The sequence below is a fragment of the Penicillium arizonense genome (genome assembly GCF_001773325.1).
Source record: "Penicillium arizonense strain CBS 141311 chromosome Unknown PENARI_contig007, whole genome shotgun sequence".
Lineage (NCBI taxonomy): Eukaryota > Fungi > Ascomycota > Eurotiomycetes > Eurotiales > Aspergillaceae > Penicillium > Penicillium arizonense.
The window spans coordinates 34,414-57,421 of record NW_019173284.1 but is presented as its reverse complement, the minus strand read 5'-3'; the positions used below and the strand labels follow the sequence as shown (position 1 = coordinate 57,421).

Genomic DNA, 23,008 nt, shown 5'->3' with positions numbered 1-23,008 from the left:
GGCACTTGGTTTTTGCCAGGTTGAATTGTATGTGAATGGCACACCTCTCTGGATGTATTATAGGCTAGAAATGAACCTAGTGTGAACAAAAGAAATGCTCGACAATACTTAGGATCGTAGAAACTGTATTTTTGCAAGTAGATATACATCCGGTTTCGAGCTAGAATCAACGTGAAGACGGAACAGTAAAAAAAGTAATATGTATCTAGGTAGATTCTCAACTTTTGCCCTCAACCAAGTGTTAAACGCCAGGCCCATATGTGCAACTTCATGCCTTTGAAGACAAGACACCCTCTCCGCGGTTGATCTGGATCCGCTTGTCCTCACCAGCGCTGACAATTCCAATCGTCTTGTCCCAGCACACGCTGAACACCTTGACACCTTCACCACCAACACGCTTGCTGTCGGCCTTGCCCTCCTCCTCGAGGCTCTTCCGCGTAATAGAGTAGACACTCTCACCAACAACACCTTCCTTGTCAGTCTTGGTAGACCTGATATCCCAGATGCGACATGTGCCGTCGTGGCTGCCACTAATGAGACCATATGTGCTGTGGGGGTCACGAGCCAAGCTCACAACGGCGTTGGTGTGGCCACGGAGAGTCATAGCTGCCACAGTTGTGGCAGATGCGCGAGGATCAATCAGGGTAATATGACGGGCGGCAGTACCTGCAGCCAGGAGGTTGAGTTCGGGGAGGTGCTCGAGCGAGAGAAGCGAGTGTGAAGTGGTACGGGTGTCAACTAGACCGCCAGTGACCAAATCCCAGGTGCGCAGAGAGTGGTCCCAGGAGGCAGAGTAACCAACTGTGGCATCCTTTGCGTCAAATATGGCGGCAGAGACGGGTGCTGTGTGTCCCGACAACAGATTCAGAGGGCCGCGCTGGGCGGTGCTAACAGACGAGTTCAGCTTGCGGCGCTTCGAGTTGCGAGCGTTAGAGGGAAGCAAGTTCTCTGGTGCGGCAGGTGCGTCGGCCTTCTTGGTTGACCAGAATCCGACAGTGTGGTCTGACGAGCCCGTCAACAGGCGGTTGGACTGCGCATGTACAGCTAGTGACTCGATCCCAGACTTGTGACCGTACAGCTCCAGCTGGGGAGCGATCTTTCCAGCGAAGCCACCCTCATCCTCGGTATACTTCCACAATCGGACCGTGCGATCAAGACCTGCCGAAGCAATCTGGTTCGGGGAAACGAACTTGGCGGCTTTGATGGAGGCAGTGTGGCCGCCCTCGGTGGCAGCAGGGGATGTCGCAATGGTCTCGGATGACATGTTCCAGATGCGAAGGAGACCGTCGTAACTTCCGGAAAGAATTCTCTCTTGGCCCTTCTTGACCGTTGCGCCTGATGCCCATGATGCAGCAGGTGAAGTGGTGGAAAGGACGTCAGTGGAGCTGACCCAGTCGTCGTGCTGGAAAGAGGCGATGTGCAGGGGAGGGATCAAAGCCCTAACGTATTCAATCTCGAGGGTTGTCTCAGCAGAGATACCATTGTCGACCAGATATTCGTCAATCGAGGTCCGCAGAAAAGTTCCGTTGATCAAAAACTCAAATGGGATCGGCTTCTCGCTCGAGAGAAGGTTGTTTACCAATGTCGACAGCGCATAACGGCGAAGACCTGTACAGAAGGAAAGTCAGTACTGTGGCTGTTACTTTTTGGTCGACATCAACTTACCTGTAGGAACGAGAATTGGGCCGGTGCTCTCAGGCAGAGCAATATCCTCCTGCTGACTGGTGAGCTGCACTCGAACTTGTCTTTGCGCAGCCTCAGAGGCTCCTGACATGATTTGATCTTCACTCATGGTGAAATCGAGTCCTAATTGGTGCTGTTGTTGGAGATGGAATCTTTTCTGGTGGCAGTCGCATTTTCGACGGGCGAAGAAAAAATACGGTGACCCGTGCGGCACACTTGCGCAGAGCGCGGAGATAGGCCTCGTTTACTAGATGCAATACAGTACTAACATAGTTTCTGTGAATAAATTCATATAGATAGATTCTAAAGAATAAATTGCTTGTCTATACATTTGACATCTATCCTCTGGGAGCTCTTCGAATCTCCGCGATAGCTCGTCGCCGGTAGTCAGATTCAGCAAACAATGCCTCAATCAGGTCAATCACCTCCTCGGCGGAGAATTCCAGGCCCAGCTCTCCTTCAATCCAGAGGAACTTGATGTCGGCAAGCGAGCTCTCCAGGATGTTGACCAGATATTGGAAGCGAAGCCAGCTTGGGACGTAGATTGCTGTGACAGGCAAAGCCTCAGCATCACCAGTCTCGGGCCTAAACAAGTCTTCAAGCTTCGAGATTTGGTTGCAGAAAGAGACCAGTTGCCGAGACTGATCCTCTGAGATATCGCCCAGATCCTCGATATCTATGACAACCTTGTTTATCACTGTAGACAAGAGTGATCCAACAGACTGGAGCAGAGCAGAGTGTGACAGAATGGGCTGCCATTCCTTATAGACATCGCGAATTCGGTCAACGGTAGCACTAACAGAGTTCTCACAGTTTGACTGGAATGGTTGTTCGGAGCATTGTCCAAATCCTTGAGCTCCATCCAGCAGATCGGTAACAATCGTGCGCTGGGTCTGCATCTCTTTGCTATAAGCAAGCTTTCCGAATTTCTCCAAAGCCTCAACATCGGACTGAAGCCTGGAGAGATCATGCTCCTCGACCAACCTCCGGATCGCATCTGCAAGGTACAGACTGTCGTTGTAAAGATACATCTGTCCTGAACTAAGTTTCATCGAGTAGAATGTCGATGATGTAGCTTTGAACATGGCGAGGATGAGGGTCGGAAGAGCCAAGAGACCATTCCCAGAAGAGGCAACGCGGGAATTGGCATGTCTGATATCCCATTAGCTTAGGCGGAGGTGTAGTAATTTTCAGGCATGACTTACGCGGGCTGCGAGATATCCTTTGAATCAGTGATTTGCTGCTGAACCACCCTGAGAACCGACTCTGGAATATCGGTAATGGTAAACACTTCCTTCAGGGTAACTTCCTTAGGCGACGAAGACCCGGCTATGTTCCTTGCGTCTGCTTCTTTCGTTGCGGAGGTATTATGTGGTTTAGAAGGCTCAGTGTCAGCTTTCTGGGCATCTTCATCCTCATCAGCCCAGCCCCAGGCATCATCCGCGTCATCATCTTCTGTGGATACAGCTGCCTCTGGGTTGGGCTCATCTTGAGTCTCGTCATCATCAAGGCCCCACGCACTAACGTCTTCCTCTACTTCTTGGGATTTTGATGCATCTGCTTTCACAGAGGTGTCATCTTTATCATCATCCCAGTCCGCATCCCAGTCATCATTGACGGCATTTTCCAGGAGGGCCCCATCAGTCTGAGAAACTTTTTCTTTTTCGACACGTTCGACCTGTTTGGTTGTGCCCTGGCTAGCAGCGAGGACTTTCCGGACACTATCGAGTGAGTCGACCCGACGCCGAGTCAACCACAAGCGTGGGGCCTGGTTAACCCATGAGACCAGTTCTTCCTGGCCAGTCCAACCCCAAGACTCAATGGTCTGGGTGAATTGCAGGACATCGTCCAGAAGTTTCTCGAAATCTGCAAGACCACCTAGTTCGGTGGGGATGGCAGAAGATAGCCACTCCGAGATCGCCTTTGAAGCGATGCTTGGAATAAAAGACTCCGGGAGAGCCGCAGATACCACAGTAGGTAGGTTCTGTCGCAAATGACCCAAAACGCTGGAAAGACGATCCAACGTCTCTGACACGGTTGCTTTTGCGGCCTTGGGATCAATGCGAATGCTAGTCTCCGTCACCATAACTCCATGGCTGGTACCATCAGGGCGAGGCAGCAAGATTGGATTGAGAATTGCAGAGAAAAAGTCCTTCTGGAACTTCTGGTTGGCAGATGTAAGGATATCCATCCGGGCAAGTGACGCGATAGTGTCCTCAAGAGCAGTTGCATCCGCCTTGGAGACCTGGAATTCGCGGTTCTGTCGGTCGATTTTCAGCTGGTCTGCCCAGCGCATATAAAGCGCTTCGATAATCTCGGATCGCAGCTGTGCCATCTCTCCGGTGAGTATGCCCATCACATTTGTATTGGTAAAGAAAGAATCATTCCCAACAGCCGCGTCGGTAGACTCCAGTTGCTCAATGGCGGTCGTGATCTGGCCATTTCCGAGGGCAGCACGGCCACTTTCCAACCGCTGACACAGCCGCTGTACCTCCTCCAGAGTGCCTGCGACGGCCTCGTTGAAGGCTATCTCCGTCTCTACCAATGCGACCTTCGCCTTTGCGTCTTCAACCTTGGCTTGTAGGGGATTGGTATGCTCATGCTGGGCGACAATCTCGCGCGCAGTTAATCTGGATCGTTCTATGTCTGCATGAAGTTGTTTCGCTTGGATAATCCAGTCGTCGGCGTCAAAGGTGTTCTCGCGACTCAGGGAGCTGATCTCGTTCTAACCGGGTACAACAGAGCAGGTCAGTAACCGTGATCAGCAAAAGAATAACTGGAGCTTCGTACTTCTACCTGCTCACGAGCCTTGGATATAAGCTCCAGCTCTCTGGCGAGGGCAGCTGCCGGGAACTTGCCAGCAACCACCTTCTCCTCGGGGTACGTGCCCTCGGCGACGAAGCCCAGCACCGCCTGGCACATCTCCTCATCTCCGGCATTCCCGGTCATGGCGCCAATGGTTTGAGTTTGGATACGAGCGAATCGAGGAAAAGGTGCTGGTTGGAATGAAGTGTAGAGGCAAAGAGCTTAGCTGTCAACAACCCGTGACCTTGGGCGTCACCGCCCCACGTTTGATTACATTCTGTATATTCGCGTTCGGAAAGAAGAGAAGAGATTCAAGATACTATCTGGATATGACATATAATTCCTAATTTTGATACTCCGAGTGACTGTTCCATAAATCTCCAACACCGAGCTCGCTTTGTAAGGAACGGGACGCAAACTCCGCCTGGGTCCAGCACACATTCTGAACACACTCATCGTGTCTCGATTTTTACGCCTGCGTCGGGCAAATACTTGGTTTCTGTGAGTCTTAGTCTTTGCTGTCTCTTTGTTGTTCATGGAGGGGCCATCTGATACCCCAATTTTCTATCTGCCCCTCCATTTTATGTCTCTCCTCGGCGGGATGTGATAGTAGAAACCCTGACCAGGTGGGCATGACCTTTCACGGTATAAGAGGTTGCTATGAAGAGGATGTATACGGTTACTTTCGTTCTCATCATCTCAATCTGCTCAAACCCTTTCTGGCCTTTGAGTTTCGGGCTCGGTATCAGAATGTTCCTCGCTGTGGATGCGCTGGCGATGAGACCCAATCCTCCTTGAGATGAAACTTGCTGACGAAATCCTTTAGACTGTCAAGCTTCCGGCGAAATATCTTCACTGGGCCTGCCCCATTGATCAATATGTCGCCGTCGGTGCAAAACAGTCACTTCAAACTGCTCCAGCAGTTCAAACCAGACTACTCGCCGAGCGAGTTCACCCAGTATGAATCACAGCGCACCGGCATGAGGGTGGTCGTCATCGACCAGCCCGGTCCTAAGGTGAATGGCTACTTTGTGCTTGCCACTGAGATCCACGATGACTCCGGTGCCCCTCACACCCTGGAGCACCTGTGCTTCATGGGATCCCGTAACTACCGCTACAAGGGATTCCTGGACAAGTTGGCTACCCGTGTATACTCCAGTACCAACGCCTGGACAGCTACGGATCACACGGCCTATACGCTGGATACCGCAGGCTGGGAAGGCTTTGCGCGTATCCTGCCAGTCTACCTTGAGCATGTCATTGCTCCCACTTTGACCGACGAAGGTTGCTATACCGAAGTTTTCCATGTCGATGGCACTGGAAATGATGCCGGTGTTGTGTACTCCGAGATGCAGGGCGTGCAGAACAATGCAGCTGAATTAATTGACCTGGCGGCCCGGCGGTTGACTTATCCGGAGGGTAATGGCTTCCGTTACGAGACTGGAGGCATGATGGAACAGCTGCGTGTCTTGTCTGCGGAGCGGATTCGCGAGTTCCATCGCGAGATGTATCAGCCCAAGAACCTATGCCTGATCATTACCGGAGAAGTCGATCAGAAGAACATGCTCGATATTCTGGACAAATTCGAAGACACAATCTTGGATGTTATTCCTAGCCCAGAGGCGCCTTTCAAGAGACCTTGGGTGGACTCCGTACAGGCTCCTTATCTGGAGAAGTCAGTTATCAAGAAAGTTGAATTCCCCGAGGAGGATGAAGACTTTGGTGAAATCGAGATCCGATTCATGGGACCTGATTGCACCGACCCTATTCAATGTATGTTTTTCAAAGCTCTACCTTATGGCTTCCCTTGGACAAAACTAACAATGCACAGCCGGAGCTCTCAATGTATCTCTCTTGTATCTCGCCGGCTCATCCGCTGCTCTTTTGGAGAACATCATTGTTGAGAAAGAGCAGCTCGCTAGTGCCGTGTACTATGCGACTGAGGACCATCCCAGCATGGAGATTCGTTTCACTCTGACCAGTGTCGAGACAGCAAAACTAGAAAAGGTTGAGAAGAGATTCTTTGAGATTCTCCAAGATGCCATGAGCAAAGATTTGGATATGAAATATCTCAAAGAGTGCATTGATCGTCAGCGCCGGACCTGGAAGTTCTCAACAGAGACCTCTGCCTCCTCGTTCGCAGAGTACGTCATCTCTGACTTCCTGTTTGGAAAGCGAGATGGCTCGACCATGATGGATGTTGCATCCCTCAAGGAGTATGACACTCTGGAGACCTGGTCTCAGGACCAGTGGCGTGATTTCATCAAGAAATGGATCTCCGATGCGGCCCATGTTACCATCTTAGGTGTGCCGTCCCACAAGATGTCCGAGACATTGAAGAAGGACGAGGAGGCCCGAGTCGCAGCGCAGAAGGAGCGTCTTGGCGAGAAGGGCCTCAAGGAGCTTGCTGATAAGCTCGAAAAGGCCAAGGCAGAGAACGACAAGGAGATTCCTCAGGAGCTCTTGGAGAAGTTTGCTATCCCTGGAACTGAGTCTATCCACTTCATGGATACGACAACAGCTCGCTCGGGTGCTGCCTTGAAGGCTGGACGTCCTGACAACAAGATCCAACAGGTCGTCGATGCCGACAAGTCTGACCAATCCCTCTTCATCCACTTCGAGCACACCCCCAGCAGCTTCGTTCAGCTGGCGGTCCTTATCTCTGCTGACTCCGTGCCCGTTCAACTGCGTCCCTTGCTATCCATCTACACCGAAGCGTTCTTCAACGTTCCCGTCCAGCGTGATGGCAAGACAATCGACTTTGAGCAAGTCGTGGTCCAGCTGGAGAGAGACACTGTTGGATACTCGATGGAAAATGCCCGCGGTCTTGGAAACTCAGAGATGCTCCGCGTGTCCTTCCAAGTCGAGCTGGAGAAGTACGAGAACGCCATTGCCTGGCTGAAGGAGCTGTCCTGGAAGTCTATCTTCGACGTGGAGAGACTTCGTGCCATCAACACCCGCCTGTTGGCCGACGTGCCCGACTCCAAGCGCAGCGGCGATGACATGCTCGCCGCAGCCCATGTGATGGTTCACTACGCCCAGGAATCAATTGTCCGCGCTCGTTCCACTCTCGTCAAGGCTCGCTACCTCAAGCGCATCAAGCGCCTGCTCGCTGAAAATCCCGAAGAGGTCGTAGCCCGCATGGAGGAGATCCGCACTTCTCTCTTCCAGCCCGACAACGTCCGTGTCATTGTCATTGCCGACCTCGAGAAGCTCAAGAACCCCGTTTCGGCCTGGAAGTCCTTTGCCGAAACCCTGGGCACCAGCACTGACCTGCGACCCATCACCGTCCGACGCGAGCGGTTGAGCGACGCAGGCAAGAACATCGGTGGCAAGTCCTACATCGTCCCCATGCCAACGGTCGACTCGTCCTTTGCCTACGCCACCGGCCGTGGTCTGGACTCGTACGACCACCCGAAGCTGCCCGCCCTGTTGGTTGCAATCTCGTACATGAACGCCGTCGAAGGTCCCCTGTGGGTTGCAGTTCGTGGCACTGGTCTGGCATACGGCACCAACTTCAGCTACAACATCGATACTGGCTTTGTCAACTTTGATGTGTACCGGTCTCCCAATGCCCACAAGGCCTTCGAGTCCAGCAAGCAGATTGTCGAAGACCATCTTTCTGGTGCTACGCCTTTCGATCCGCTTATGCTCGAGGGTGCCATTAGCAGCATTGTGGTTAACTTTGCCAATGAGCAGATGACTGCTGCTAGTGCTGCTCAGGGCAGTTTCATTCGCCAGGTCGTGCGTAACTTGCCTAGTGACTACAAGGAGAAGATGCTTAAGAATGTGCGCGGTATCACCCTCGATGAGATCAAGGGTGCTCTTCGTGAGATCATTCTGCCACTGTTTGCTCCTAAGACGGCCAACTTGGTTGTCACCTGCGCGACTGTCTTGGAAGAGGTGAGTAATATCTTCTATATTTGTGCCTTATATATGCTAACATATATTCTTAGACTATCAAGCAGGGCTTCGAAACCTCAGGCTTCACTCCTACTGTTCAACCTCTGAAGGAATTCGAGGATGACTATGGTCTGAAGGCTGGCGATGAGGAAGAGGAAGACGAAGATGACGAAGATGATGAAGACAGCGAGGAAGGCAGTGAGGATGAGGAGTGATATGCATCATGAATTCCATGCATTACAGGTAAAGTTAGAGGGTAGATCACGTATATACCAGAGTGTCGAGAGACTCTAGATAAACAAGGCATGACGAATCTACTCTCATACTCAAGAACATGACCCATTTCCAAGTACATGTAACCTCCAGAAGCAAAACAAAACAAAGACAAAGCTGAAAATTCAAACTATATGGAAGTTTCACACTCATATTGCAGAGGTAATATGGTACACGCCAGACAAGACCCGCGACGTCGTCCTGTCTGAACCCCAACCCCATCTCAAAAGACATCAATGAAAACCATTAGTCCCGAGAATCCGGATTCAGTAAATCCTCTATATGTCCCTTCCATCGTGGCCATGAACCCGGGCCAATAACTTAACACAATGATACAATGAATCCCAATCTATCCGTCACAGCACACATTGGTATAAACCTTCCCCACCCAAACAAACTACCAAATTACCAACTCAACTCCTTCCGCCCCTTCATAAGCCTCCTCGTAAGAGTCTTCCTTCCATTCCGATCCTTCTTCCGCGCCAGATACCCATGGCGACGCTTCTGCACCCGCCGCGACGGCCGGAAAGTAACACGGCGCACGCCCAGCGACGCACTAGCCGAGAACGACCGAGTCTGCTGTGGGACCTGGCCAGTCCCAGCGCGGAGTGATGACATTGGCGAGAAGGATGTTGTGAGTGTCGAGGGAAGGCGGGAGCCGAGTGTTGATGGTTGGAAGCGGGTTGGGGTTGAGAGGAGGGAGAAGGGTCTGGAGGTGAGGATGGCGGATGTGGTTGGTTGTTGTGGGATTTGGGAGAACCTGTGTCCGAGGGGGAAAGAGAGGGTTAGTTATATGCGGTCTCTTGGTTTCTTGGTCTGGGATGATTGAGGGTTTATATGGTTCGGTTTGGGGTTTGCTTTTGCGTACCTGGTCATTGGGGCTCGCATGGTCGACGTGGAGGCCCGGATGGCCTGGGGCAGGGCCCCGGTGCGGAGGCTGAACATTTGAATGCCCGATTTGGGGTAGGCGGTTGAGGCGGGTTGGGAGGGCTTGAGCTGGGGGATGTGAGGCCTTCAAGACGCGGTGTCGGAAGTTGGACAGAAAATTAAGCGCGGAGCCGCCGAGGCACGGACCCGCCTGGAGATGTATGTCTGCAGTACCGGGCTATTGGGCTCGATATTGATATGGGGGTTATTTTAGTTATAAATTTGATTGTATTCTTTTGCTAAATTTTTTCTTCTACGCAATTTCACAAAGAACTGAAGCAATTGAAGCATCGCATGCCCTTTAAGAATACTTACCTAATCGGGCCTAGCGTTCTCCGAAACTTTTTGATCTCAAGATGCGAACTGCTCGCCGTCGCCCATTCCACTCCCTGCGCTGCGAGCAAACCACCCTCAACTCGGCAGAAACACCGACTTCCAGCTCCCTCCAAACAACCGCTGGGCAAACCCCCTCTATAACCGCCACCAACCCACCTGTCGGCGAACAAACCACTCCGTAATGGCAACCAACGGCCCCTCCACCCTCCCCCCAACAACAGTGCAAAGCACCACAACAATCAGCCAGTCAGCCGCGCATGATTTCCTAGCGGCTTACCTGGACCGCGCAGCCACAGACCCATCACTGCAACCGAACGCTAGCATCAGCGAGCACGGCCCCGTCTCGCGCACGACAGCTGCAGCACCAAACCTGATCCTGCACAACCTGAAGCGCGTGCAAGCAGGTCTATCTGGCGAACACCTGGGTCGCGATTTGACTGTTGCCAAGCAGAACCCCGGCGAGGAATATCTGGATGTTGCGGCTGGTGTTGTGCCGAACAAGCAGGAGCAGGAGCAGGATGAGGGCAATGATCTTGAGATGAACGATGCCCAGTTTGAAACTGAGGCTGAGGCATTTGCGGAACAGGAGGCTGGGATTGATAAGGAGGAGCGCAAGAGGAAGAAGAAGGAGAGACGGATGGCTGAGAAGAAGAATAAGGCTAAGGCTAAGGCTAATGTTGAGGTTGAGGTCGAGGAGGATTCTGAGTGAGTGGGTATATACCTGTTTGGTTGTGGGCGTTGATGCATTGGGTCGGAGTACTTTTCTTTTTTTTTTTTTGTTATATTTATCATTCTGGGCTGGGCTTGGATTTAAAAGTACAAAAGTATCTTGCATCTCATGTCTGGACAAAATTTTATGGAGAGTTTAGAGGGATTGCTTCAATTCAATAGATGGGATATTCCAAGCCTCGATTTTGACTTGTTGAGACTAGAAATAACTGCTTCAACTGACACTGTAGACCGGAAGAAAAGAAATAGAGATCTCACACGCCTGCTTTACAGCTCGCGGTCAGCTGCCTTGACGGGCGTCTCACTGTCCTCCTCCTTGCTGCTAGTGACCTTGCCGCCCTTCCAGCCAAGCGCAGCGAGCCGCTCAGTGAGGATGGGGTGCGAGTAGTGGTAGCTGGCATAGAGCGGGTCAGCGTCCATGGTGCTCAGATTCTGGATCTGGAGCTTGAGAAGCGAAGAAGCGAGCTTGTCAGAGTATCCAAGCTTCTGAGCAAACTCATCGGCTTCGAACTCGAACTTCCGGCTGAGAATGTTCATAAGGAGCTTGACGACGGCGTCCATGGGGGCCAGGGCATCGGAGAACAGCAGGAAGCCAATCATGATGGGCTGCTGGTTGACAAACCCAAAGGACTGGTAGAGTGACTTGTTGTTGACAAAGACGGAGAACAGAGCGAAGATGTAGAACATGTGGAACTGGGCAATACCGAAGAGCTTAGTAGTGTGGCTCAGACTCCAGTGACCAAGCTCGTGGCCGAGAACAGCAACGACTTCCTCGGCCTCAGTCTTCTCAATCAGGGTATCGTAGATGACAATGTGCTTCTTCCATGGCAGACCGTAGAAGTAGGCGTTGCTGTGGGCACTGCGCTTGCTACCGTCAATAACATGGAGCTCGGAAAGAGGGAAGTTGAGCTTCTCAGCCAGCTTCTCGACACCAGTCTTGAGTTCACCAGGCTGAAGAGGCGAGAGCTTGTTAAACAGAGGCAAAATTGCAATCGGGTAGATGGTAATGGCGAACACCTGGAGGAAGACTCCAAACAGCCAGAGGTAGTAGTAGAACGAGGTATCGAATTTCTGGACGATCTTGAGCACACCGGTGATGATGGGAGCTCCAAGAACAACTCCGAGCATCTGACCCTTAAGCATATCCGTGATCCAAAGCTTGAGTGTCTGCTTGTTGAAGCCGAACTTCTCCTCGAGCACAAAGGTGTTGTAGTACGAGACGGGCAGCGAGAGGACAGTGCTTAGAATGTTGAAACCGAAGAAGAAGACCAGAGTTTGACAGATTTCGCCTTGAAACCGATCGGGGAGGTACCGCGCCAGCAGCAGGCCGCTAACGCCCCAGAGCTTGGGGAGGACATCGCCGTAGATGAATGCGAGGTTTTGGATTTGACCGTAGAGACCGGAGAATAGACCGAACTTGGCCTTTGCGCGACCGTATGCCTATTTTGATATTCCAATGAGCTTTTGTCTATAATCAGTGGTTGTCACATTCATACCTGACTTTGGTCATAGACCTTTTGGGTGACCTCCCCTGCGAGAACCTGGGGAGGCTTAGTTCGTTGCAGAATCTTGTATTGACGGAGCGAAAGAAGGCCCTCCAGGACGAACTGGCCTAGGGAGAAGCCCACAAGCACGTTCTTCCATGGAAAGAGCGGGCGATCGAGAAGGCGCGCCAGTTGCTGGAAGCAAGTGATTAGCAAGGTCATAGTGCACTACGAAAGTAGTTCGAGAAACATATTGAAGAACATTTCACGCGATGAAGGGCAATGTCAGGAGATATATGACATTCTGTAGTCAACTCACCTCGAGAATATACATGATTGAAGTCGCGCAAGGCGAAAAGAGGAAGTTGCTTTGTCTTAAAAGGACAGAAGTTACTTTGTTGTTGCGGGCCTTAGTCAGATCTCGTCCTGCAGGCCCCCGGCCCTGGAGAGTCCTACCACGTATACTAACTAGTTGGGTAGACTATTCGAGTGTCTTGTAAAGAGTAATTATGTGATATCTTACAAGGGCTTTTTGTTTCAAGTGAAATATACTATCTCCAAGTAGACAGGTGTTTGCTCTTGTTCACTATATGTATATCCGAATGCTCTCGCTTTTATGCTTCTCATTTCGTTCTTGCATAACTCTGAGACTATTGCTATGTGCCTTTGTTCCAATTTGTTTAGATTGTATTTCAAAATCGACTTATTGGTCATGAACGTTGGTGGCTTGTTGGACGCAATTATATATATACAGCCCGCTTTCAATCTACACCACATCGATCAAGACCTAGCCCTACTTTTATATCTCGAACAGGAGAACAAGAACACATTGAACATGCAAAGCTCCTTAATTGTCATAATCATGACTTCCTCCTACATTTTTGATCACAGACCTATATAGGTCCTTATCTACACAAGATCCGACGATGCAGCCACAAAAAGAGCAATGAACAGGAAACCTCTTGAAAACAACTCCCTCGAAAACAAAACAAAACACATCTCTCATTCGCTGACTTCACCTGCATCCTGGTAGTCTTCCATCCTGCAGACCAGCCCTCTGTCATGCTGTCGTCATTTAAACATGGCAGCAGACATGCGTGAAGCAGGCAATCTGATAAGGTGGCGACAATGCAGGGATGCATGTCTCCTCTCCCGTCCTCTCTCTATCTGCCAGGGGAATCAGGTATATCATGTGTTTACTTTTTCCGATTCGTCATGACCGTAAAATTTTCTGCGATCTATGATCGTAAATCGCAAGACTCGTGTTCGAGGGTTGGCGGGCGGAGAGACCGTCGGTCGAAGATGTAGCAGGATTTTGATTTGCGTATTTTCCTCGACGTAACAGACCTCTTTCCCTGAACCTCCCCATTTCGAACTGGGACATCATTCAAAGAATTGCTTTACTGCTGAACGGGCTCAAGGGTGTTACCACTGCAGAGAAATAGATAGTCAGCATATGTCATCCAAGTATTATCAGGCCTGTAGAACTTACGCAACAATGTTGGCCCATCCAATGAGACGCCAGTGCTTCTCAATTCTGCGAGAGATGGCGATCTTCTCGCCAACTTCCGTGCAAGCGGGGCTGGTCAAGCTGAGCTTAGCGGCATCAGCCTTGACACCGAGCACCTTAGCACCGGTGGCAGTAGAGCCAATGTTGACCATGAGAACCTCGTTCTTGGCGAGCTTGGCAACCTTGGCCTGCTTGCCGTCGGCAGTCTTGACACCGAGAAGGCGGCGGAGCAGGAAGTAGTTGACCTCGATCTCAGTGTAGATAGCAGGGAGACGGCCACGGTGACCCAAAACGAAACCGACGAGACGATCGGCACGGCAAAGCGTGGGGTCGACACGGGTACCGACACCGATAAGACCACCGGGAACGGCGAACTTGAGGTCGTTGTGCTCGGCGAAGAGGGAGACAATGCGGGAGAAGATGGGACGGCACTGGATCTTGCCCTGCTCGTCCTTGGTGACAAGACCGGGACGGATCTCAATCTCGTCGTTCAGCTTTACGACACCGGTCAGGATGGAACCACCAGCAACACCACCCTTCAGCTCGTCGATCTCGGCACCGGGCTTGTTGACATCGAAGGAACGAATGATCATCATGTGGGGAGAAGCCTCGAAGTTACGGGGAGGAATGGGGATGGTGTTGACAAGGGCCTCGTTGACGGCATCGATGTTGTACTTCAACTGAGCGGAGATGGGAATAATGGGGGAGCCATCGGCGACGGTACCACGAATGAACTTGAGGATCGACTGGTAGTGCTCGAGCGCACCTTCTTCGCGCATAAGATCGACTAGAAGAATGCGTTAGAAAATGAATAGAGGCATAAATCGAGATTGAGATGGGATAGATACCCTTGTTCTGGAGAATAACGATGTGGCTGAGTTTCATGATCTCAATAGCAGCCAAGTGCTCCGAAGTCTGGGGTTGAGGGCAAGTTTCGTTTCCGGCGATCAGGAGGAGAGCGGCGTCCATAACGGCGGCACCGGAAAGCATAGTGCTCATCTGCAAAGATTGGGTTAGACTCAAATCTCAAAGAACAGGGAATCCATAAAAGGTGGAGACTAACGAGAATATCGTGACCGGGGCAATCCACGAAACTATGGGGAACCAAATGTTAGCTTATGTTCGACGCAGAAGGACCCTAAATCGAGCCTGATGGGCGGATCGGGAGTTCAATGTACCTGAGATGACGCTATATCGAATGTTAGCTTGCTATCAGCAGAGAAAGCCCTGAAATCGGGCAAAGGGACGAGAAACGTACCAACAAACGATAACGACCTGTACATCCATCGCGCTCACAAGGAGGATCGACCTCCTTCTCACTCTTGAAACTCTTGTAGCATGTCGGCCGGGGGCATTCGGGGCTGTCACACTTGTAAATCTTCGCGTTGGCGTAACCGAGCTTAATCGTAATATTGCGCTCAAGCTCGTTCTTGAAACGAACAGTTTGCACCTCCGAAATAGCCTTGACGACAGTCGATTTACCGCTAGAAAAATATTAGTAACTCGGAGGAAGAAAAGGTCGGAAGAAGGGATCTAACTGAGCGACGTGACCGATAGTACCTATAAAAATCCGGTTAGTCAATCTGGTGCCCGGAAAAAAACAAATTCACAGAGTATGCATTTTGGAGCGCAGAACCAGTTCCGCTGGGAGTCATCCGTTGCCCGCAAAAATGCCTTCCAACAAAGAAGGTCGAAACGCAGTCACAATCCAGCGATCACATACCGATGTTCTGAGTGGCTTGTCTGCAAATGATCTCAGGCGACAAAGGAGTCAACTTGGACAGATCGAGGGTCGAGGGCTCGGGCTGCTCGGGGAGTTCTGGGCGCACATGCTGGGGAGCAGGAGCAGAGGGCTTCTTCATCGCGGACTTGACGGGCTTCTCCTCAAGAGGTTCTTGGTCCTCGACCTCGCCGCGGGCGTTGTGGGCGTCGAGCAAAGGCGAGCCGGGCTGGGACCCCTCGTCGGAGAAATCGCCGTTGGTAGCCATGATTGCGAAAGAGAAAAAAATCGATTCGCGAAAGGGAGAGGAAAAGGTGGAGGGTGGAAGGTGGTCGGGTGAAAATTGCTTCCGATACTGATGAAAGAATGTAGGTGGGGGGGATTGTGTGTAGTGGAGAGCCACTCGGGCGGTGTCTAGATGGCAAGATATTCTACACTTGTATAGCATCAATGTTTGATTGTATTTCTGTTTTTATTTTATATGGTATGTAGTTTGTAGTTTGCTAAATTAATTGTGGACTTGGAGAAATTCCAAAATAAGGTGGTGCAGGGAAAGGTTACAGTAGAGAACTTATTTCTATGTTTCTAATGCGTCAAAACTTTTGCTCATGAATACATTGCCGTTGTTTTATCAATGGTACAAAGGGTATAACAGGTGAGAGCCACGTATTACTCGTCGTCGCTGTCACTAGAGTCCTCCTCCTCGTTCTCCGAACTCTCCTCCTCAGAGTCAAACAGTGTAGATGGGTCCTCTGCAGGCAACATGACAAAAGATGCTAAGCAGGTGATGCGGTTACCAGTCTCATAGGTAGTCAAAACCCTTCCAATCTGAGCAGTCGTATCCTTTGCCTTTGCAAGGTCCTTTCCGGCGGCCTTCCATACACGGACCACTCCATCGCTGCCGCCGGTCACAAGCAGGAAGTCATTGCGGTATTCCTTTGCTTGCTCTTCCAAGCTGAGGATCTCGAAATCCTTGATGCGGCCAGCATAGCCAGCCTGCTTTCCACCAAGCTGAGCAACGGGGGTGGCATGGGGGATTGAGCAGTCGGGATCATTCTCTGCTTCTTTCAGATCCTTGGTTGAGTAGAAAATCACCCGGCCATCTTCCGTGGAAACGACCAGGAAGTCCTTCTTCTCATCACCCTCCACGGGCAGAGAGACATATTTCATCTGATGAAGTTTGCTCCGAGGTCCCGGGACAACTCTGCACTTGGGAGTTGAGTCCTGTGGCTAATAGTCAGAAGCTGATTCGACAAAATACTAAGCAAGAAACTTACAATTCCAAAAACTACTGCACCCCATTCAAATGCAACAGCAAACTCCTCTCCTGGTGAGTCCCAAACAATGCGGCGGCCTTCGCCGCTGCTAAATCTCGACTCGTTAACACCCATCAGCACCTCCCTGGTAAAGTTCAACACTCCGGCCTTTCTGCCGGTCACCAGGTTCCACAATCTCATACACCTCTCACCCTTGCCAAGAGTCAGCATGAGCTTCATACTGGGGTGCACTGCAAAGTGGTTCACTCCAGACGGAGCACCGCCGAGTGGTGCGGTATCACCACTTGGCCGTCCTTGAACTTTGGGGTTTGGCGCTTTAATAGTTGAAACGACGGACCAATCACGGGTCCTGGAGATAGAGATAGTGTTGTCTTCACCAGCAGCAAGTAGTTTGCTTCGCGAAGGGAAACTCAAGGAAGTTAGGCTGGCAGTGTGATGCAGCAAGGACCCTAGTTCGCGATTCCGGGGATTTTCGAGGATTTTGTTTCCGGCGAGGGTGGGCACGGAGGGATAGTCGTCATTCACAGCAGGAGGAGCAGCGGAGATGGAGTACAAGTTGATACGTTCATCGGTACTACCGCTAGCTAGCATCACTTTCTGAGACTCGGCAGAGTCGGTGACCTTGGGCAGTGGTGACAATGCAAGACAACGGATTGCAGATCCATGGGCCTCGAACAAGAAGGTGTCCACGCATTGGAACTTGGGAGAGTCAGCCTCAGTCTTGGCTTTCAGGCTGGCAGCTGGGATTCCTGCTGTGAAGCCATGCAGGACCCGCTCGTAGGAGCCAGTAATGACTTGAACAGTGAGAGCCGCATCGGGGGACTCTGATGGCGTTGGGGCGGATTTGGTAGTCTTGGGCGAAGGAACAGCAGGCTTGTCCTCCTTGGGGGCATCGGTTCTCTTGCGTTTAACCATGACTGTATAGCAATGCTTGTTTGATGTCGAAGCTTGGGGTGGATAACTTTTTTTCTTTTGCTTTTCTGCCGGTGGTTTATCGCCGCCCGATAACATGTGAAGCCTTGGAGCCTTGCAGCCTTGGAGCCTTAATGCCATATGTATGAGGTGTCTTTTACTGCCCGATACACCAGGCCAGTAATATACTGCCTCAGGTGTCAAAGTTACCGCAAACGGAGGAATGAGACGATTACGCATTACATGCGATGTTACTTGGTGAGAGAAGCCAGTTCCAACTCCCATAAACATCTGATAGCTCATCGAATATTACATTTCTAGTGGTAGTCGCCCTTATTGACTTCCTTAGACCTAAGGGACGAAGTACCAGGTACTTGGCAGACCCGTGTAATTTTTGTGAGGGAGCGAGTACTGTACCCAAACCACCCACCCGTCCTTTTTCCCAAACATTTTTTCCATACCGTAACCTCATTTTCACCCCCTTCAAAAGAAGACTTTGCTCCCCATCACTTCACTCCCTTTCTCCATCATTTTTATCTTGTTCGAGCGATTTTTTCCATCTGGATGACCTCGCTCAATCCGTTTCCCTTGTTCCCGCGTTAATCGGATGCTGTGTTCCCAAGCTAGACTCCATGCTCCGCGACGAGCTCCTTCGGTCTAAAAACGATGAGATCGCGTAAGTATTAATTATCTGTCGCGTATTTTTGATGTTGTGAAGGCTGGAAAATGAACTTTTTACTGACTTGGTGGCTAGAAACTGTTTGTCGCGCCGAAAGCGCAAGCTCAGCGCATTGTATCTAGCCACGGTCGGGTTTGGCGCGACCGAGGACTCGCATTACCAGCAAAAGGAACGAGCATTTCTCGACGCCAACGACCTCTCCAAGTGAGTACCTTGTCTGCATTACTCTACTCCTCTATTCCCAATTGCAATTATTTAATTTGATGATTTAATGCCGCAATGCTGATACCCTATACAGAGGTCGATACTTCGATGAAGCTACGCTTCCACTGCCTGCCCATGCGCGTGCGCGTTCTCCAACCAGAAGCTCAGTCTCCCCGACAGCAGCTTCTGGTACCAAGGCCAAACCTATTACCGACATTACCCCCGCATCAACCTTCGATGGCGGTGTTCCGCAGGTGACCGAACCGATCCAAAGCGAAACACCCGCACCGGCGCAACCTGGAACTGCAGTTCCCAATGTCGCGCCTACTCCAGATGGAGCACGTCGGCCATCTGTGCCAACCATCTCCAAACCGCCAAAGGATCTCGAGCTGCTACCGACGGCTGCGCCAGTCCCCCAATTCTCGCGCGATCAGAAAGGCAGCGCACCAGTCTTCGATGCTAATCAAGATGGAAACGAAGCCAAGGTTTCTCGCACAAAGATTGCAGCGACAAGTGCTCCCTCACTGGAGATCCCCTCCGACACCCACCGAAGGAAAGAGGCACGGCCGTCTCTGACTCTAGGGCCCTCTAATACCGAACAACCTCTTTCACCCGCCTCCTCTATCGACCCTTACTCTAATAATACACCCGTACCCGCCGCCGCATCACCCGACACAAGCCCCGCAGAAGAAGTGGCCGAGGATGCCGAAACAATCAGTCGTCCACACAAACATGACCGATCACGATTAAGCTTGGTCCCGTCAACCCCCGATGAGCAATTGCGCCTCGAACAAGCCAGCTCGATACAAGAGAGGCCCGCAGATGTGAATGCCGGTCAGCCTTCCTCGAACGAGGTAATCAAGGAGAGCGCAGGAGCTGAAGACGCGCAAGATGAAATGGATATCGACCGACCCGCTCCCGAGTCTGAAGTGAAGCTATCAGCATCAAAATCTGTGTCGCCATCCACAATGGACGTTACTGCTGATTCTGTTACACCTGTCAAGAAACCGTCATTGTCTATCCCTCCTTCTCAGCCTGGATCGTCACAACCAGAGCGCATGACTACCCGAGTTTCGTCCGGAGCTATCCGCCATAAGTCTGTTTCTGAGATTCTCGGAGAGACTCCGAGGAGTCACCATGAGAGAGTCCCACTCACACCCTCTGAGCAAGGCTCCCCCGATTCTGTTGCCAGAATGCGCTTCAAGGACCGAAAAGACCGAGAGAAGGAGAGAAGTCGACTTTCAACAGTGGTTTTCCCTAAGCAGCAGCCCTCTCAGCCTGAGTCTACAGACTTGCTGCACAGAGACATGGATGCTGTTGCCAAGTTGAACGAGGAACAAGACTATCTGTTCACACTATTCTTGAACCGAGCCTACGCTCCCCCACGAGGAACGAACCTCAATACTCTATTGGCGTCCGCACACAAGACATTGAGTACCAACAACCATTTGCTTGAATACCAAGAGTCCATGGATTGTCGTACTTTACGGCGCATTTACGCACTTCAAAACGCCAACCGGTGGCCCTTGCGGCAAATGAAGCGTTCTGTCGAACCTCCCCGCCAAGGATCACATTGGGATGTAGTGCTGGATCACATGAAGTGGATGCGAACTGACTTCCGAGAGGAGCGCAAGTGGAAGCTTGCTGCCGCAAAGAGCTGTGCCGATTGGTGTGCCGAATATGTCAACAGCGACGAGGAACACCGGGCTCTACTGCGTGTTCAAACGAAGATTCCTTCGCCAACCTTGGCCGAGAAGGATGCACCAAAGGCCGGTCCCAGTCCGCCTTCTGAGGATACTGGCGATGAAGCATTTGGTGGCTCTCATCCCACTCCGGACCTTATTCCATCTGCCGAGGAGGAGTCCGTCAGTGATGGATTCAACGATGAGCCCAGACACGACCTCCAAGACACTGTGACTCCCGCCGCTATCTTCTCCCTAGGCTCGGATGAGTTCAACTTCTCAATTAACATGACGCCTGCTGCTGAGAAGCTGCTAGACGAATTGCCGATATATGGGCCATTGCAAATGACCCCTGGGACGAATGTACTGGACTTCAAAGCACCCCCTGATTCAGTCTGGAAGACAGAGCTTCTGCCTGTCTCCAAATTCGCGTCGACCAAGATCACCTTCCATGATGACGAACGTCCTCGCAAGCGGAGCAGATATGACTTCTCCCAGTATAACAATGATTCAGAGCATCGCATTACTGATCTTCCTCCGGAGCAAACTAATGTCGCCCTTTTCCGCCCCGAGAACAAACCCATCCGGGATCGCATTCATCCCGGGCATTCATTCCGGCCTCCAACCGAACACCCAATGCCATCTGTTGGGTTCTTTGAATCACGTCAGTCATCACAGTGGACTTTTGCTGAGGATGATGAACTCCGACGCTTGGTTAAGGAGTATTCCTACAACTGGTCTCTAATTTCCAGCTGCCTGACTCCATCGTCTATTTTTACTTCTGGCGCTGAGAGACGGACTCCCTGGGAATGTTTCGAGCGATGGGTGGGACTGGAAGGTCTTCCGGCTGATATGTCCAAGACACAATACTTCCGGGCCTACCACCAGAGGCTTGAAACCGCTCAACGTACCGTGCTTGCTCAGCAGGCGGCTGCTCAACAACAGCAGCAACAACAGCAACAGCAACAGGGCAACAGCGGTCCGCCTCAGCCACCTATCCGCCGGAGGTCCACACAGCCTATTCGTGTTGACAGGAGGCGGTCATCGAAGCATCTTGCTTTGCTTGATGCCATGCGTAAGCTGGCTAAGAAGAGGGAGACTATGCTTCAAAAGCAGCAGCATGGTCAGTTTTAGCTGAGATTTTCAAACACACCAACACTGACATTCTATCTAGCTTCTCATCTCGCTTCATTACGCAAGGCCAATGAGGCTAATCAACCCAAGCCCCCGATCTCATCGCCAGCTGAATTCAGTCGGCTGAAGTACGACAGAGAGATGAAGTTGCAGGAAAGGCAAGAGCAATACCGGCAGCAAATGATTGCGCAACAGAGAGTGAGTAACCCTTGATTTCCACAAGAGAACTTTTTCTTTTACTAATCTCTCATATAGGCTAGTCTTGCAGCTCAGCGTTCCGGTCAAGCGCCTAACCAGCCAGCGGCAAATGCCCCAGGGCGCAGCAACACGAACATGCCTTCCACCTCCAACCCCAGCCTGCCAGGTGGTACTCCGAATGGAGTGCCTAATGGCATGCAGCCTAGTGCCGGTGTCAATCAAGGCCGCCCTCTGCCAATGCAAAACATGCCGGCGGGCGCACAGTCAAACGGCCAGATTCCCAACGGTATGGCTATGAAGATGATGCCCAATCAAATGCAAGGAACAGGCGCGAGACCTGGTATGGCGATGCAAACATCCCCCGATAACACTCGCGTCATTCGAGAAGCGAATCGATTGCAGGAGCAGCAGCGCCTTCTCCAATCTCGGCAACAACCGCAAGGTCAGCAGCAATTCCACAACCAGCAATTTTCATCGCAGGGATCGCCGAATCTGAACATGTCAAATGGCACCCCCAACAATCCTGCCATGATCGCTGCCATGCAGGCCCAAGGAGGAATGCAGAGCCCATCGTTCCACGGTGGCACGCCTCAAGGCGTATCAACCCCGTCGCCTCGTATGGGTCAGCCGAATCCTCTTTCGAGCGGCATGGTGCCACAAATCAGTACGATCCAAAGCCAGATCCAGCGCAGCAACCCGAATATGCCCCCTGAGCAGATAACTAAGTTGGCTACTGATCGACTCAATCAGTACCAACAGTCGCAACAGCAGCGCTTGTCCCAACAGGCCGCGATCAATGCTGCTGCGGGTAGCATCAATGCGAATGCCATGAACGCGAATTCTGTGCAGGCTAATTTCCAAGTTCCCCACGATGGCAATTTCCAGTCTCCTTCGGCGCCCAACATGGCGAACGGTAATTCCGGGATGCAGGTCCCTCAAAATCAGGGATTTTCCCCGATGATGCGGGTTCCTCAGCCTGGCCAACAGAACCGCGCTGGCCCAACTAGCTCGCCCGCCATGAACGGAGCTGTCGCCCAGCCTAGCCGTAGCGCCACCCCTCAAACCCAACGCAGTGGCAGTGCTCAAGCCGGTGTTCAAGGCTCCAGCAAGAGCCCGCACGCCCCAGCAGCCCAGACAGCAACCAGTTGAAGGACCAGCTAAAGCAGTCTTCGTGGCGCACTGACGCATCTGTCACAACCTCCTCCCTCCTATTATACCTTCAACTGTACATACTTACACCACATCTTACTTTGATTTATTACCCCCTCTTTGTCCTCTATCCTTTCTTTCTCCTACCTCCGTTGATTCGGATTATCGCACTACACCTCGCGCTACCCTTTATCTATCCTATCCCTCCCCCCTTTGACTCCCGTTTGCGTGCTCTTATTTCTTTACCGTTCGAAAACCTCGATGTTCCCTCAATATAGCGGACTCGATATGCACTGGCTCCTTTTTTCTTACCAGTGCTTCTCTTTGTTTTTCTGGGTCTGGGCTTGTATTATTGATAGGATTAGGCGAAACCTCTGGGATGGACGGATTCTTGGAATTGAAA

The 23,008-nt window shown here is 51.5% G+C and overlaps 9 protein-coding genes across 9 annotated transcripts; 3 read left to right on the top strand and 6 right to left on the bottom strand.

The window, feature by feature from the left end:
* Positions 1 to 268: 268 nt before the first annotated feature.
* Positions 269 to 1,792, bottom strand: PENARI_c007G06745 (WD repeat WDR12/YTM1 family ribosome biogenesis protein; the record flags this gene model as incomplete). The annotated part of the gene is made up of 2 exons (XM_022631000.1): positions 269 to 1,608; positions 1,666 to 1,792. 2 exons carry the CDS (start codon positions 1,790 to 1,792, stop codon positions 269 to 271), a joined length of 1,467 nt encoding a protein of 488 aa, XP_022489005.1.
* A 229-nt stretch (positions 1,793 to 2,021) lies between these two features.
* Positions 2,022 to 4,632, bottom strand: PENARI_c007G01388 (uncharacterized protein; the record flags this gene model as incomplete). Its single annotated transcript, XM_022630739.1, has 3 exons — positions 2,022 to 2,835; positions 2,889 to 4,408; positions 4,474 to 4,632. 3 exons carry the CDS (start codon positions 4,630 to 4,632, stop codon positions 2,022 to 2,024), a joined length of 2,493 nt encoding a protein of 830 aa, XP_022489158.1.
* A 734-nt stretch (positions 4,633 to 5,366) lies between these two features.
* On the top strand, positions 5,367 to 8,606 carry PENARI_c007G00631 (putative zinc metalloprotease; the record flags this gene model as incomplete). The annotated part of the gene is made up of 3 exons (XM_022630703.1): positions 5,367 to 6,261; positions 6,320 to 8,391; positions 8,445 to 8,606. The coding sequence occupies 3 exons, from the start codon at positions 5,367 to 5,369 to the stop codon at positions 8,604 to 8,606; spliced, it is 3,129 nt and encodes a 1,042-aa protein (XP_022488970.1).
* Positions 8,607 to 9,069: 463 nt separating this feature from the next.
* PENARI_c007G04292 (mitochondrial 54S ribosomal protein bL34m) lies at positions 9,070 to 9,609 on the bottom strand (the record flags this gene model as incomplete). The annotated part of the gene is made up of 2 exons (XM_022630881.1): positions 9,070 to 9,424; positions 9,533 to 9,609. 2 exons carry the CDS (start codon positions 9,607 to 9,609, stop codon positions 9,070 to 9,072), a joined length of 432 nt encoding a protein of 143 aa, XP_022489115.1.
* Positions 9,610 to 10,108: 499 nt separating this feature from the next.
* On the top strand, positions 10,109 to 10,636 carry PENARI_c007G06039 (uncharacterized protein; the record flags this gene model as incomplete). Its single annotated transcript, XM_022630961.1, has 1 exon — positions 10,109 to 10,636. The coding sequence occupies one exon, from the start codon at positions 10,109 to 10,111 to the stop codon at positions 10,634 to 10,636; it is 528 nt and encodes a 175-aa protein (XP_022489194.1).
* Positions 10,637 to 10,923: 287 nt separating this feature from the next.
* Positions 10,924 to 12,474, bottom strand: PENARI_c007G06086 (zinc metalloprotease; the record flags this gene model as incomplete). The annotated part of the gene is made up of 3 exons (XM_022630963.1): positions 10,924 to 12,096; positions 12,153 to 12,335; positions 12,460 to 12,474. The coding sequence occupies 3 exons, from the start codon at positions 12,472 to 12,474 to the stop codon at positions 10,924 to 10,926; spliced, it is 1,371 nt and encodes a 456-aa protein (XP_022488889.1).
* A 1,066-nt stretch (positions 12,475 to 13,540) lies between these two features.
* On the bottom strand, positions 13,541 to 15,638 carry PENARI_c007G10045 (translation initiation factor eIF2 subunit gamma; the record flags this gene model as incomplete). The annotated part of the gene is made up of 8 exons (XM_022631149.1): positions 13,541 to 13,571; positions 13,633 to 14,437; positions 14,499 to 14,649; positions 14,714 to 14,744; positions 14,829 to 14,839; positions 14,909 to 15,134; positions 15,189 to 15,210; positions 15,374 to 15,638. 8 exons carry the CDS (start codon positions 15,636 to 15,638, stop codon positions 13,541 to 13,543), a joined length of 1,542 nt encoding a protein of 513 aa, XP_022489334.1.
* A 401-nt stretch (positions 15,639 to 16,039) lies between these two features.
* On the bottom strand, positions 16,040 to 17,562 carry PENARI_c007G08150 (putative 60S ribosome biogenesis protein Mak11; the record flags this gene model as incomplete). The annotated part of the gene is made up of 2 exons (XM_022631055.1): positions 16,040 to 16,594; positions 16,648 to 17,562. 2 exons carry the CDS (start codon positions 17,560 to 17,562, stop codon positions 16,040 to 16,042), a joined length of 1,470 nt encoding a protein of 489 aa, XP_022489374.1.
* A 629-nt stretch (positions 17,563 to 18,191) lies between these two features.
* On the top strand, positions 18,192 to 22,605 carry eaf1 (MYB and HSA domain protein; the record flags this gene model as incomplete). The annotated part of the gene is made up of 5 exons (XM_022630756.1): positions 18,192 to 18,235; positions 18,314 to 18,442; positions 18,537 to 21,247; positions 21,299 to 21,456; positions 21,514 to 22,605. The coding sequence occupies 5 exons, from the start codon at positions 18,192 to 18,194 to the stop codon at positions 22,603 to 22,605; spliced, it is 4,134 nt and encodes a 1,377-aa protein (XP_022488971.1).
* Positions 22,606 to 23,008: the final 403 nt, after the last annotated feature.